The sequence below is a fragment of the Podarcis filfolensis genome (genome assembly GCF_964270895.1).
Source record: "Podarcis filfolensis genome assembly, chromosome: 6".
Lineage (NCBI taxonomy): Eukaryota > Metazoa > Chordata > Lepidosauria > Squamata > Lacertidae > Podarcis > Podarcis filfolensis.
In genome coordinates, this window is record NC_139609.1 from 38932000 (window position 1) to 38946021 (window position 14022).

At 41.9% G+C, this 14022-nt stretch overlaps 1 protein-coding gene across 3 annotated transcripts in view; it reads right to left on the reverse strand.

The window, feature by feature from the left end:
* Positions 1 to 14022, reverse strand: part of ROR1 (receptor tyrosine kinase like orphan receptor 1) — a 154596-nt gene that overhangs the window by 99376 nt on the left and 41198 nt on the right. The window contains exon 1 of one of the 3 annotated variants that reach the window (XM_083621105.1): positions 8782 to 8898. The exons of the other annotated variants lie outside the window; for them this stretch is intronic. Coding sequence (XP_083477231.1) covers positions 8782 to 8791 — 10 coding nt within the window. The 5' untranslated portion in view covers positions 8792 to 8898. Of the gene's footprint in view, positions 1 to 8781; positions 8899 to 14022 lie in introns of those variants that run through there. 3 annotated transcript variants of the gene reach the window in all.

Genomic DNA, 14022 nt, shown 5'->3' on the forward strand with positions numbered 1-14022 from the left:
ACTTTAGGAAACATTTGGAAGACCACCTCCCCTTCATCTTTAGGTCAAGGGAGGGTTTGCAAGCTGTTATTGTACAGAAAGGCTGGGCTGGATGAATCCCTAGCCGGAATTAAGATTGCCGGAAGAAATATCAACAACCTCAGATATGCAGATGACACAACCTTGATGGCAGAAAGTGAGGAGGAATTAAATAACCTTTTAATGAGGGTGAAAGAGGAGAGTGCAAAATATGGTCTGAAGCTCAACATAAAAAAAAACTGAAGATCATGGCCACTGGGCCCATCACCTCCTGGCAAATAGAAGGGGAAGAATGGAGGCAGTGAGAGATTTTACTTTCTTGGGCTCCACGATCACTGCAGATGGACCATAAAGAAGGCTGATTGCCGAAGAATTGATGCTTTTGAATTATGGTGCTGGAGGAGACTCTTGAGAGTCCCATGGACTGCAAGAAGATAAAACCTCTCCATTCTTAAGGAAATCAGCCCTGAGTGCTCACTGGAAGAACAGATCGTGAAGCTGAGGCTCCAATACTCTGGCTACCTCATGAGAAGAGAAGACTCCCTGGAAAAGACCCTGATGTTGGGAAAGATGGAGGGCACAAGGAGAAGGGGACGACAGAGGACGAGATGGTTGGGTAGTGTTCTCGAAGCTACCAGCATGAGTTTGACCAAACTGCGGGAGGCAGTGGAAGACAGGAATGCCTGGCGTGCCCTTGTCCATGGGGTCACGAAGAGTCGGACACGACTAAACGACTAAACAACAACAAAGCTTCCATCCCCAACTTCTTACTGAGGAGGGTCCCACACCGCAAGGATCCTAGATACAGATTTGGGTACACTAGCAAATTTGGGTACACTAGTTAATTTCACAATCTGTTCTGTTTCTAATTTGAATTGATTTGGCTTCACTTAGCCATTGAGTTTTTATAACAACCTTCTCTGCAAGAGCCTGTGATCAGCCATTACTACAGAAGAAAAGAAAACGAGGGGATAATGATGATGATAAATTATGACATGAAACTATTGTTTTAACATAAATGCATCTGGAAATTGCATCTTTTGCAATTTTTAAAAATATGGAATCAGCAAATCTGCATGTTATGGGTATTACTAATAATGCTTATATGGAAGCTTCTTATGGGTAATCATGCAATGCTACATATTCATTTATCATTAAAATATGGATCTTACACATATTTTTGTTCCAATAAGCAAAACATTATGAGGAAATGTTGGGGAATGAAATGTGGCAAATCCGTTTTTTGAAAAAGGAATAGCATTTTTGGTACTCAAGTTATTACATTTGCAGTACCTAAACTTTAATATATATAATACAGTTATTACCACTGAAAAGAGGATGTCTCTGTGCCTGCCACTCTGATATGAAAATGTATAAGCTGAATGAGAAAATGGGATACAATCACCTTAGAATATGAATTTCAGTATCTGATCTGTGCATAGTAAAATTCCAAATATGTGTTTATATATAATTTGTTAGCAGCAAGAACTGCAAATAAGGAAAAGAACTCCTAGACATGAGTTTGCAGTTGGGATTCTCAGTCATGCTTGCCTTCTGCGTTCCAGAATCCGGAAACTGCCAGTGCAGCAATATATTTAACATTGTCAGAATTTGTATTATATCTTCCTCCCAAGAATTTCAGAGGGGAAAATTACCGTATTTTTCCCTCTATTACACGCAGATTTTTTCTCCTAAAAAGTAAGGGGAAATGTCTGTGCGTGTTATCGAGCGAATGTGTGGTCCCTGGAGCTGACAAGCGCGAGTGAAGGCAAAAATCAGGCAAATATCAAAACGTCCAGAGAAGGGAGGAAAGGAGGAAGTTGCTGCTTTCCTGCATTCTGCCTCAGGGTCTTACTGCCCACCCGCTTCTGTTTCCTTACTGTGTTTGCTCAAACGGAACAAAGAGCAGAGAAAACCCCTCCCCTCCAGGCAAGCCGAGCGTCCTTCTAAGTCCTCTCCGTGCGTCTGGGACTCGAAGGCAACATGCAGGTTGGGGGGGGGGGGAGAGAGAGAGAGCTGGCTGGCTTGTGGGGGGGGGGGACTTTTGCCTTCCTTTCCTCCCTCCGGTAAAACCCCTCTCCTGCATTCTTAGCCAGCTGCTTCTCTGCACACCCCTCTCCTTGTCGCTTCTATGTTTTTCCTTCCCTCCCTACTTAAAACGTGGTTCCAATCACGGATCCACATGGATCCTCAGGATCTTTGCATTGAGTCACCCCAAATTCACCATCAGATCACATAGCAATGATCTGATGCAAAAACAGGGCTGCAATGGTGCAAAAACATGGTTACAAAGCACGGATCCACATGGATCCTCAGGATCTTTGCATTGGGTCACCCCAAATTCACCATCAGATCACATAGCATGTCCATGGCTACAGCCTGCACCAAAAAAATCACGCACCCACTGTTGCCTGGGGCTGCAATGGTACAAAAACGTGGTTACAAAGCATGGATCCACATGGATCCTCAGGATCTTTGCATTGGGCTACCCCAAACTCACCGTCAAATCACGTGTCTGTGGCCGCAGCATGAAGCACAAAAATGATACATCCACTGTTTCATTCAGAATTTTTTTTTCTTGTTTTCCTCCTCTAAAAACTATGTGCGTGTTATGGTCAGGTGCGTGTTATCGAGCGAAAAATACGGTAAATGCATTCTCCAGAAAATGAATAGAGGCGTTGTTTTTGGACATGAACACAGAATCTGGCCTGAAATTCCATTTAGGGTATTGTCAGCTTTTCAACATGCTTGAATTAAGATAGTATCCTGCATCTGACATCCTTCCTATGTGTGCTTACCACCCTGGGCTCCTTTGAAAGTAAGGACATCATCATCATCATCATCATCATCATCATCATCTGAGAGAAATCCAGTCCAAATCCAAAAAGCTGCTTAGGCTCACGCATACGGTTTGTGCCAACCTAGTGGAATTTTAAAGTTCCCCCCTTTTAAGAGCTGATCCCTTTTAACATAACTGCTTTTGAAATTTCCTTTCGCTTCAAAAGTAGGTTGGCGTGTGAATCGTTCAAAAATGACAATCCCATATTTGTTAACAGAGTGAGCTTCAAGGTTCTTTGCAAAACCTTCACGAGTTCACAACAAGGCTTTCCATGACAAGGCTTCGCTATGAAGCATATGGTACCTTTAGACTAGAGTTGGAGCCCCTTCCAACTCCACGAGTCTATGATTATATCTGCTTCAGATGACTGCCTTATATCCCATTAGACTACTTCTCCAGCTAGTCTAATAATAACAGGATCAGGCCCTTCTCAGATTTCTCCCCACACCTCTCACCGACTTCTTCACATGCTCTGCTAGGTTTAGCGCCTCGTTCTTCCCTGCAGCTTTTCCAATTTTGGCTACTGCTGATTATTCTCAACTTGCTGTACCTATTATTTGTTCCAGCAATCAGTGTTTGAAGTCAGAAGGAAATGAGGTGTGGCAAGTGACAGGCAGATCCCACTGTGGGAGAAGGTAAGACAAACACAAACTCCACAGGTTTTTTTCTTCTGAAATTCAAAGTTCACCCACCCAGCTAACCATCTCTAGTCCGCAAGCCTTGAAGGGGGGGCTGGCTTAATGTGGTCTCAAACACTCTGGGTCATCATATACCTGACTTGGTATTTCTCTTAGTTCCTCTGCAAGACTGGGAGAATAGGAGCCTAAACTTGGCAGCATCTTTTCATAGTTAAGGGGTGGTGCTTCTGCGACCCAAGAGAGAAGAATTTGCCTGTCTTCCACAGTTGCTTGTCTAAATATTCAAAACTCTGCAATAAATGCAACATGTAACAAAAATATACATTATTATCTTCATTTTTGTGTTAACAGCCTTAGTATTCATTGAAGTTCTATCCAAACAGCAAAGATTTGATTCAGGCCAAATGAGAGAAAAACTGAAGGGTGTTAATGTATTTATTTGAACCGTGAACCTGCCATCAAAGAGCTCTACTCTCATATACATATTTTGTCACCAGAATGTTTTAGGCACAAAAAATAAATGATGAAGCAGCTGTCTCATTTTTAAACATAATTAATACTTATGCTGCTCAACTCAAATAAAAATGCAACTTTCTGGAGCCACGTGATTATATGAAAAGTGCTGATTTAATTAAAACAGAGGCTAATTTCAAACCCACACAGTTACAAAGCAAAGCTGGAACATACAACACAAGCCTGCCCTGAAGGCTGAGAAGTAAATAGCAAATTACAAAGAGCTTTTTAAAAGCCACGTGACTTTAAAGCTGATCTCATTATTTTGGACAGCAGACAATTTTATATGCATTGTCAGTACCGAGGCTGATCACATCCTAGTTTTAAGCACTGAACATTAAGTTTATCACACAGTTGTTTTCAACACACCTTTTGTAAGCTGCCCTGGTATTTTCTCTCTGACAATTAGTGCTTAGCGTCAAAGGCCCGAAGGAAAAGTGACTACTAGGCAAACCCCTACAATATTATAAGTATAGTCTATGATACAGCTGTATGTTTTGCTATGATAGGTCAAGCCATGGTTTACTGGGATGTGAATGCTCCTAGAGAACAGTTCACAGTTGGTTTGCTCCTCCCTCAGTCTATTTTACTCTCATACCATATGTGAGCTAACCCAAGATTTGGCTTAGTGTATGTCATCTGAAGCCAAGTTTGTGGTTAAGTTCTCTCCTCCTCAACCAAAAACTGTAGCCAGTGTTTATTTGTGAAGAGAGCACTATTGTACGCAGCTCCTGCTTGTGTTTCTCATAGCATCTGGCTGGCCACTGTGAAAGGAGAATGATAGACTTAATGGGAGTTTGGCTTGATCCAGCAGGGCTTTTCTCATGCTCTTGGCTAGAAAGCTTATATTTTCCAATTTACAAAGCATATGCTTTTCGGTATTCTTTTCTAAGCTCACCAAGTACCACTGCAGTCATTAATGAAGTTGTCCTAATATAGATACACTCGAAGGTGGAGGTAGCCTACATTGTATATGTACATTCTCCAAACAGCAATCAAAGAGAAGAGCTGTGTTAGAAGCTCAGATCAAAATAGGAGACTCGCTTGTTATTGGATGAAAGGAAAAGGAAGCAGCATCTGTCATCTTAAAGAATACAAAATAGGATCGGACCATTAGCGAAATAATTGGTGAAACGAACCTTTCAATTCACTAATCACAAATTCGTGACTTGTGAGCTGATGACATTACACTAAATAGTTTAATTCACTGCCTCTTGCAATGCATTTAGGATAATTCTTCAGGTAAATTATTCATTCATTCATTCATTCATTTAGCTTATCCATTCAAAATACACTTACCATCATTAAATCTCCCAATATATTTCCTGCACTGAGATTGATTTATAGACTAAATACTTAAAATCAAGGCAAATAAGAAACTAAGTGAAACCTTTAAACTCAATTGTGATAGAAAAACGAAAGTTAAAGCATGTGATGCATATTTCAAGGATACAGAACGATGGTGAAATTTTAAGTTTAGAATATCCTTTGAAGTGAAAGGCATGTCTCTGACACATTAAATTAGGCAGGATGATTAAGAAATGCTTTAAAAATTGCGTCATGCCAACCTACCCTGACCTTTTTACTACAAACCCTCAGGTCTCCAATAAGAGCTGGGTGCTTTGTCAAAGCAATTTACCAGACATCTTATTAGCTGTGTCAGGGGGTCTCACTCTTTAATTTGTTGAAACTGTTTGTGAAGGAGTTCTGTGCAGCCTTTGAAGACAATGTATGCAGATGAACTTTCTAATTCGTTTCCCCTCTGAACTAGAGAGTCATCTGTTTTCTCAGAAACAATAGCTTTTGCCAACTGTCTCTTGTGGCACTCTCAGAAAAACACAGGTGTTCCCTCTGGTCTTCAAGGAAGAGGAAATACCATACTGATTAAAATTTGGGACGCACTAACCAAGGGAGACTTGAGCTTCTTCCCCCCACTTTCCCATCACCTAAATAAATGAGTAGATATGTGACATGTAGCCTGCAACAGGCTTATTCTCAACGTTCAAACACATAATTGGATAACCCCAGGTGGAACCAGAAAGATTATACCAAGGAGGCCAAGGAGGAAAGCTGTTCTATTCCACAACAGCATATGCAGCAGCCTATAAAAATCATAGCCAACATGCTTCATATCCACATTCTAGTTTTTTCCTACAGGACTCTATTGCTTAATACCATTTAAAATGAAATGAAAAGCGGAGCCAAGAACACAAGGTGTAAGAGCCTAAGAGTTTTGCCACTGGCTTCCCTGGAATCAGAATTTTAGCCCTAGTTTTTATGCAGTTGCTTTTTTCTATTTTGATGAGCAGCAGTTTTTTTGCACACATACACTTACGTGTATTCCAGCATTGCCTCATTTCTTTCCATCTAGGCTGAAACACACCCTTGAGCATGTAACAGTGAACACACCCATGGCTCGTAAAAACACTTTCCAACTCTCCTCCCCAACTCCTTTAACTATGAATCATCTGTGCCGTTTACTACCAGGATCTACTAATGGAATTTTGCCTTCATGAATTCCTCTCCTGGATCTAGAAATCACTGTGACTTAGTACTTTGAGCCTCACTGTCCCCAGTGAATGCTACCTACAGCCAATGACTCATCATCAGGCTCTCAGTAAGTCTGTTGACTTGAGAATCACTGCTGCAGAGCTTGTGTCTTCAGAACTTCAAATATTCCTTGTCAGGATCAATCAATCAAAAGAAATGCAAAGTCATTTGTGCTAAATCTCTGTGGCTCTCACAGATCTTAAGAGGATGTTGAAATTTCATAGTGGTGAAATGTGTCCACCAGATGTCATCATCAGAAAATGAATCCATGAGCAATATCTACAGTACAAGATCCAGTCTGGACACGTGTAAGTGGTTTCTCATGCTTCCAGTACAACATATAAAGTGAGGACCCCTAATCTTGTTTCAGTGGGATGCACCTGTTGGCTTCACACTTGGCCTCCATGCATGTGCATGGATGGGCTCTCCAAGAATTAGCAAGTGGTTGTGCAAGGTGCTGCGTAAGTAGCCAATGCATGTGCAGTGATATATGCATAGAAGCCTCTTTCACATTGTGGATTATTGGCTCAGAGTCTGGGAACACAGTTAGCAGATGTCGCCTTGATCCCCACCCCCCCATATTCAGTGTCTGTATTGAGGGAATTAGGAAGAGGCTTATGGATGTCACTCAAATACACAAACTTAGCAGAATCGTGTTATTTATCAGTCTGGAATCCTTGCATCTTGTAAACATCTGAATTGACTAGCCCACACTGCCAAAGAACCCAACTCCTTTTGAGCATCCTAAACACCTGAGTTCTCTTTTATTTTCAAATAAATGCCCAAGTAACCATGTTTAAGCAACACTATCCTCCATCAGCTGTTTTAAAGTAGTGCCAAAAACTCTTGTTTGGAATCAAGTTTTTCGCCCTGGGCCCTTCCCAAATACCATAAAGTCTAAACTTCATCTTAGTGAACACTGTCATTCTGTTTCTCAAGGTTTCAGATGGGATTACAGTGTAAAAAACTCACATCTGTATGGTGGTTTTGAAAAAGGTCAGATGCGCATCCAACCTCAATACCTACACATGCCACCTTGGTCTTTCATGAGCCCCATCTATTCACAGACAGAAATTACAGAGCCCATAGGCATGATATAATGAAGGTACTCCATACAAGAACAGAACTGATCTTTCCAGTGTTCCAGTCACTTCTTGCCCTTCCCATTCAGTGTTGGAGAACTCAGATTTTATTTTTCTGTTCTGAATGCCATCCATGTTTAGAAAGAGTGTAAATAATTAAATTATAACAGTGAGCAATTAGAAAGGAGCAAGTCACAGTCCTATCTTAAAACAGGACTGAAGGAATACATGCCATTACCTGTTTCATTGCCCTTTGATAAACCACATGAAGGGTAAAGCAAGTTAACAAATGCAGTTCACCAAGCCAGAGTTTGTGCAAGTGCATATTTCCATACTTTGTCTTCTATGAAAGAGAACGTTTCCACATGCCTGCCCACTGATACACAGACAGCAATGTCAAATACAGTATTTTTCAGTGAAAACTGCATCCCAAAAAAAAGTCAGAGACCAAGCTGTGCACTGGGCCCATCAATGTTTCCTTTATGAGAGAGCCAAGTTAACATTCTTTGATAACAGTTCCATCTCTCAAGAAGAATAAATCACTATCTTATTAAAACCATTTGAAATAAGGAAAGCGTTTTGGGAGCCAAGCATTCATGTAATGTTAAGTGTTCTGCAACTGTTGATGGGATTCAAATGCCTCCCTTTTACTGGCTTTAATTTAGAACTACTACATGAAGCCTATCCAGCCTTAAACCAATTTGTTACTCGCATAAACATATTGAAGCTAGTGCTGTATCTCACTTCAAACCACCCCCCTGGCAACTCTTTAAAGCTATCTGAAAAAGGAATTGTTCAAACACCCTTGCCTAGACTTCCCAGTTGTCAGCATTTTACCTGGGCATTTTAGGTCAGCCCACTTTCATGGTCCTAAGAGTTTATTAGAATCTCAATCCGCAAATACAGTACATAACAATGCTAAACACAGGGTTGAGAAAGGTTACCGACCCTATGAATATGTTAAACTCTGCGTCTTGACAGGTCATTTTGTATGGGCAGTAACAAAAAAACAACAGTGCTTCCCCCCACCCACCCCCGGTTCCACAAGGCAAAAAAGAAATCCACGACATCTAAAGACAGACAAAATGCCACATCACTGTAAGACACTTGCAATTAAAGCTTTATGATGTAGAAAATATACCTGCCAGCATTTGTGTAGGCAGACACCTGCTATTCTCTGCCAGCACATCTTGCTTTCATTTCTCAGCTGCACAGCTCTGGAAGGCGGCAAGCTGAGTGTTCAGTTCCCCATCCGACCTTCTAATTAACAGGCACCAACAGCTAATCTCTACTTGCAATCACTGTATTTGCGTTCACAGTGAAAGTTGCACCACAACTCCCTCAGGAGATCACTGGTTTCAACCCTTTCAGAAGCTGTAAACTCCACAAGGGCACCCCAGATTTAAGAATAGGGAGCTCCTGCAAAAAAAAAATTAAAAAATGGACATGTGAACATAATTGTTTGTACCAAACAGGGAATAACGAAGCACCTTAGGCAGCAGCCACCTCAGTTTTTCTCTAGGCATGAAGCATTCATACACTGTAGACCTGGGAAATCTGGGCTGAAGTCCCAGCTCAGCCTTGAACTCACTGGGTGGCCTTTGCTAAGGCATTAAATCACAGGCTCTGAGTCTAAAACTAGAATAATAAATGATCAAGGTGTGGTTGTATAAATAAACATGATAAAAGATTACAAGGCACTAGTATGCTGATCAATAAAATTCTCTTGGAAGTTTGTGTTTATGATAACGCCACTGTGCACTGGCTCATTCCAGGTGAGCAAAACATGCTGAGGCACTCCACTCTGCCTAGGGTTTAGCTGTGAGTGATCTGTGCAGATCTGTGTGCAATATTTGTGCCCTGTCCCAATTAATGCTCCACTTGCAGGTTCTACAGCATGAAAGTCAGCACTTCATGTTAACTAGCACTTTCTATACGGTATCATGCGTTTTTTATGGTCAACCTCATCATTGCCATTGCTCCAACATTTCACATTCATCGCCCCTATGTTAAAATATTCTTATGAATTGTGGGGGGGTAGAATGTGAAGGGTTAGAATGTGAGCAAACCCATGAATTCAAGAATTTAGCAAGGCCTGGAAATATTACCAGCTAGCTTTTTCATGAGGCCAGCCTGGCAACAGCTCACTAGGGCTGGGTCACTGAAGAAACAGAAGGTTGATAACGGCCTGGTTTGTTTGATAATGGTAAGCCATCGCAAAGCATGTCACCACCATGCCTCATTCCAAAGGAACACAAACCTTGATTACGTGTAATCTTGCTATCACTAGGCAAAATTTGGGGTGGCTTGCAACAATATGTTTGAATATGCAAGTTTCTGCCCTGGTAGACACTTAATGTTGCTTTTGCGGGGTTGGAGGCTAGATAATGTTTTTTGATATTGAGTAGCAACAGTAGCTCCAACTGCTGTATAGGAGAGAGTCGTTAAAAATACTTCAAGTAAACAAACATAGGATTGTGCTGGAACAAGAGGACAGAGTTCTGGTGACCACAGATTTCGGCTTCACTACTACTGTGATGAGCCACTGGTTATGTGTGAGCACAATTACCACTTATCTTAATTTAGTTCCCCATATTCCTGCAAAAGGCATGTATATTGCTGAATAGGTTTTTATACATGTTGCCCAATATAAGTGCCAGCATGTTGAAAGCCATGTCAGGTTAACACAGAGGCCCCATCTGCACTACAGTTGTACCTTGGATCCCGAATGCCTTGGTACTCGGACATTTTGGCTCCCAAATGCTGCAAAACATGGAAGTGGGTGTTCCAGTTTGCAGACGTTCTTTGGAACCTGAATATCCGATGGGGCTTCCGTGGCTTCTGATTGGCTGCAGGAGCTTCCTGCAGGCTATACGACCATATAGGTAAATTTATTAATGTTTGATGTTTTATTATGCTTTACATCTGTTGGAAGCCACCCAGAGTGGGGGAACACATATGTTCTATTGTTATTCAGTTCCCAGAGTTCCCTGGAAAGAGGGATGGGTTATAAAACTATCCAGAAATAGGAGGAATGAGAAATTTCTAGTGTAGATGGGACCAGAGTGGCTAAAGAGACTTGAATGAAAACAAAGCTATCTGGTCTCCTTTTTCTCTGATATTCTTGTGGCAAAGAGGTTAGTAGTTTTGCAACAGAACTTCTGCAACTGGTAGTTGCTGGTTTGACTTCACCAAAGTCAATGAAGGACAATCAATGAGGAGAAAGACTGCCCCAGTCTTCAAGGAAACCATGTAGAAGCTGAAACAATATTCATGCAAAGATCTGACTACAAGGGGATCAAATGCTAATACAAATTGTTACTCCTGTTACCTCTGCCTGCAAGGAGGAATCTGATCTCTTATCAGCAAATTGGACTAAGTTACACATTCTGTCTAGACCTAAGTGACATGTGGGTGCAAAACAAAATACAAAAAAAGGATTTGAAACGTACACCTTATGGCTGCAGTGCTGTCAACTTTTCCCTTCCTATTGTTTAACTACCGTATTTTTCGCACCATAGGGCGCACCGGACCATAGGGCGCACCCAGTTTTTTTGGGGGGAAATAAAGGGGAAAAATTATTCCCCCCCCCCCAGGCGCGGGGCTGGGGCGGGGGAAGCTCGAGCTTCCCCCGACCCCAGCCCCCAAACAGGCAGCTCTCTGCAAGCCGTGGGAGCGCTCCCACTGCTTGCGGAGAGGTCCGCGAAGCCTGGGCGCGCTGATCTCAGCGCGCGCAGGCTTCGGCTTGCTGGCAACTCTCCGCAAGCAGCGGGAGCGCTCCCGCTGTTTGCGGAGAGGTCCGCGAAGCCTGGGCGCGCTGATCTCAGCGCGCGCAGGCTTCGGCATGCTGGCAACTCTCCGCAAGAGCGGGAGCGCTCCCGCTGTTTGCGGAGAGGTCCGCGAAGCCTGGGCGCCCTGATCTCAGCGCGCGCAGGCTTTGGCATGCTGGCAACTCTCCGCAAGCAGCGGGAGCGCTCCCGCTGTTTGCGGAGAGGTCCGCGAAGCCTGGGCGCGCTGATCTCAGCGCGCGCAGGCTTCGGCATGCTGGCAACTCTCCGCAAGCAGCGGGAGCGCTCCCGCTGCTTGCGGAGAGGTCCGCGAAGCCTGGACGCGCTGAGTTCAGCGCGCGCAGGCTTCGGCATGCAGGCAAGTCTCCGCAAGCAGCGGGAGCCCAGCGCTGGGCTCCCGCTGCTTGCAGAGAGGTGTGCGAAGCCTGGAGAGCGTGAGGGGTCGGTGCGCACCGACCTCTCTCACTCTCCAGGCTTCAGCGAAAGCCTGCATTCGCACCATAGGACGCACACACATTTCCCCTTCATTTTTGGAGGGGAAAAAGTGCGTCCTATGGTGCGAAAAATACGGTATTTCCTTATGCAAGTGATAACAAGATACTGGCTTATTATTCAAAGCTTGCACCTTTACATAATTTAACATAATTGTTCACAACACTTATTTGGCTACTTGTATCTACATGATGTTTATGGCATGTGCTTTCCATCTTTTCATCCAAGGTCATTTTAATCTGTTTTAGTATTTTAACTTTTGTACTTTTAAAGTAGGGGGTTGTAACTTCTTCTTGAATGTAGTGTTTTATATTTTGTAAACTGCTTTGAGGGTTGTTGGGTTTTTTTACCATCAAGCGGTATATAAATTTTATGAAATTAATAAATACAAAAATAAAACTAATATCTACTTTAAGGTCTATTGTTGCGTCTCTGATTTATGATCATATTTTTGTAAATATCTATCCAATTTGGACATTCCCTGTATCCAATTATAAAAAATGAGTTGGTTAACAAATATGCCATGTGCTTGAAATAGTTGTGTGTGATTGTTACCATGTTTTGTAATTTCTGGCTTTCTTCTCACTAGACCCCTCTCAACATTCAGCAATGGGTGCAAGCTTCCCATTCCCATTGTACTGAAAGAAAGGTGTAAAGTTGAATGTGCATCCACACCATAAAATATGAAAGGGGTTTTCACATTGCTTGATTAAAGTACCCACGTGCAAACTAAACCTACAAAGGCTACAGCTATCAATTCAATCCTGATACGGAATAAAGGAAAAACATTTCAGGTGCTCTTTTATTAAGAGGCTTGAAGAAAAATAAATCATTTCATGCATCCAAACACAGTCAGAATCCACATTCTGGAAAACTTGTTATTCTAGTAAACAACCTTTTCTCTTATGCAATATTTTGTGCCTATAAGGCACAATGGGTACATTTCAACTAGGTAAGCAATCTACAGCTTCTAGGTTACCTGGAGGTTCTTTGGAACTTAATTAGAATCCCAAGAAACTTCCCATGCTATTTGTATTCTTGGGGTTTGTGTGTAGTTTTTTCCAGGGGGGTGAGGGTTGTTTCCATGTGTTCCCAGTGTGTATTTGCTAAAAATGCATCATATGAAACAAATTTTAGATTTTCTATTTGACAGATGGGAAACATGGGCCTTGGCCATGCATGGCAATCCTTTAATAAAATTATACAGCATTGCAAGCAACAACTGAACAAAAAAAAAAAAAAGTTAAATGTGAGTTTGCCTTTAATGGTGGCAAATGATTAAAAAAAAATAGAACTTGACAGTTTTAAATCATTTGGGTCTGACAGGTTGTGCTTAGACACACAGGTGTTCCGCACTAGGCTGACCTTACTCTCAGGGTACATATGTGCCATTAATCATTGAGCATCTTGTAAAATCAATTACAAGGACAAGACATTGTGGATCTGCTCTTACAAGAGAAAGAAAGAAAAGAACTCTACACCTGCGCTGCTGAGAGCAGAATCAAACACACAATGATGACATTCTTCTACCTTCCATTCATCCTTCTGATTTATTCTTGTCACTGAAGAAAATTCCCCCATTGTTTCATATTAAAGAACAATGGTGGAAACCAATAGCTTGCAGAACCCCAAGTCTCATTCAAATTCTCCTGCATTTGAGGCACTAGTTTCAATGAGCACTGCATAACACAAACAAACAAAACCCACAATATGAAATGAATGTCCAATTAAAAATCACGTGCCGAGGCCTAGGTTACTAAAAATGAAAGTATTGTTGTAATGAAGCAAGTTCAGAAAGCATCTTCAATTTGATTTGCTATTACAAAGGTATTGCTGTGCAATAAATATTTAATATTAACTTTCTGGATCAGTCTAGGCTGAACCAAACAGTGAACATGGAATATTTATGACTAGTCAGACCGCTGGCTCTTATGCACCTCTTAACTGACATGGGAAAGGCCTTTCTGGTCGTGACCCACATTCCATCTATGAAGAAACATGGTTGGACAATGGCCTTGGTTGGGCTAGGTTATAAATAAATTACTGAGGTTGCAAAACAGTTACATTGGACACATCTTTTAAAACACAATAAAAAGAAAGTA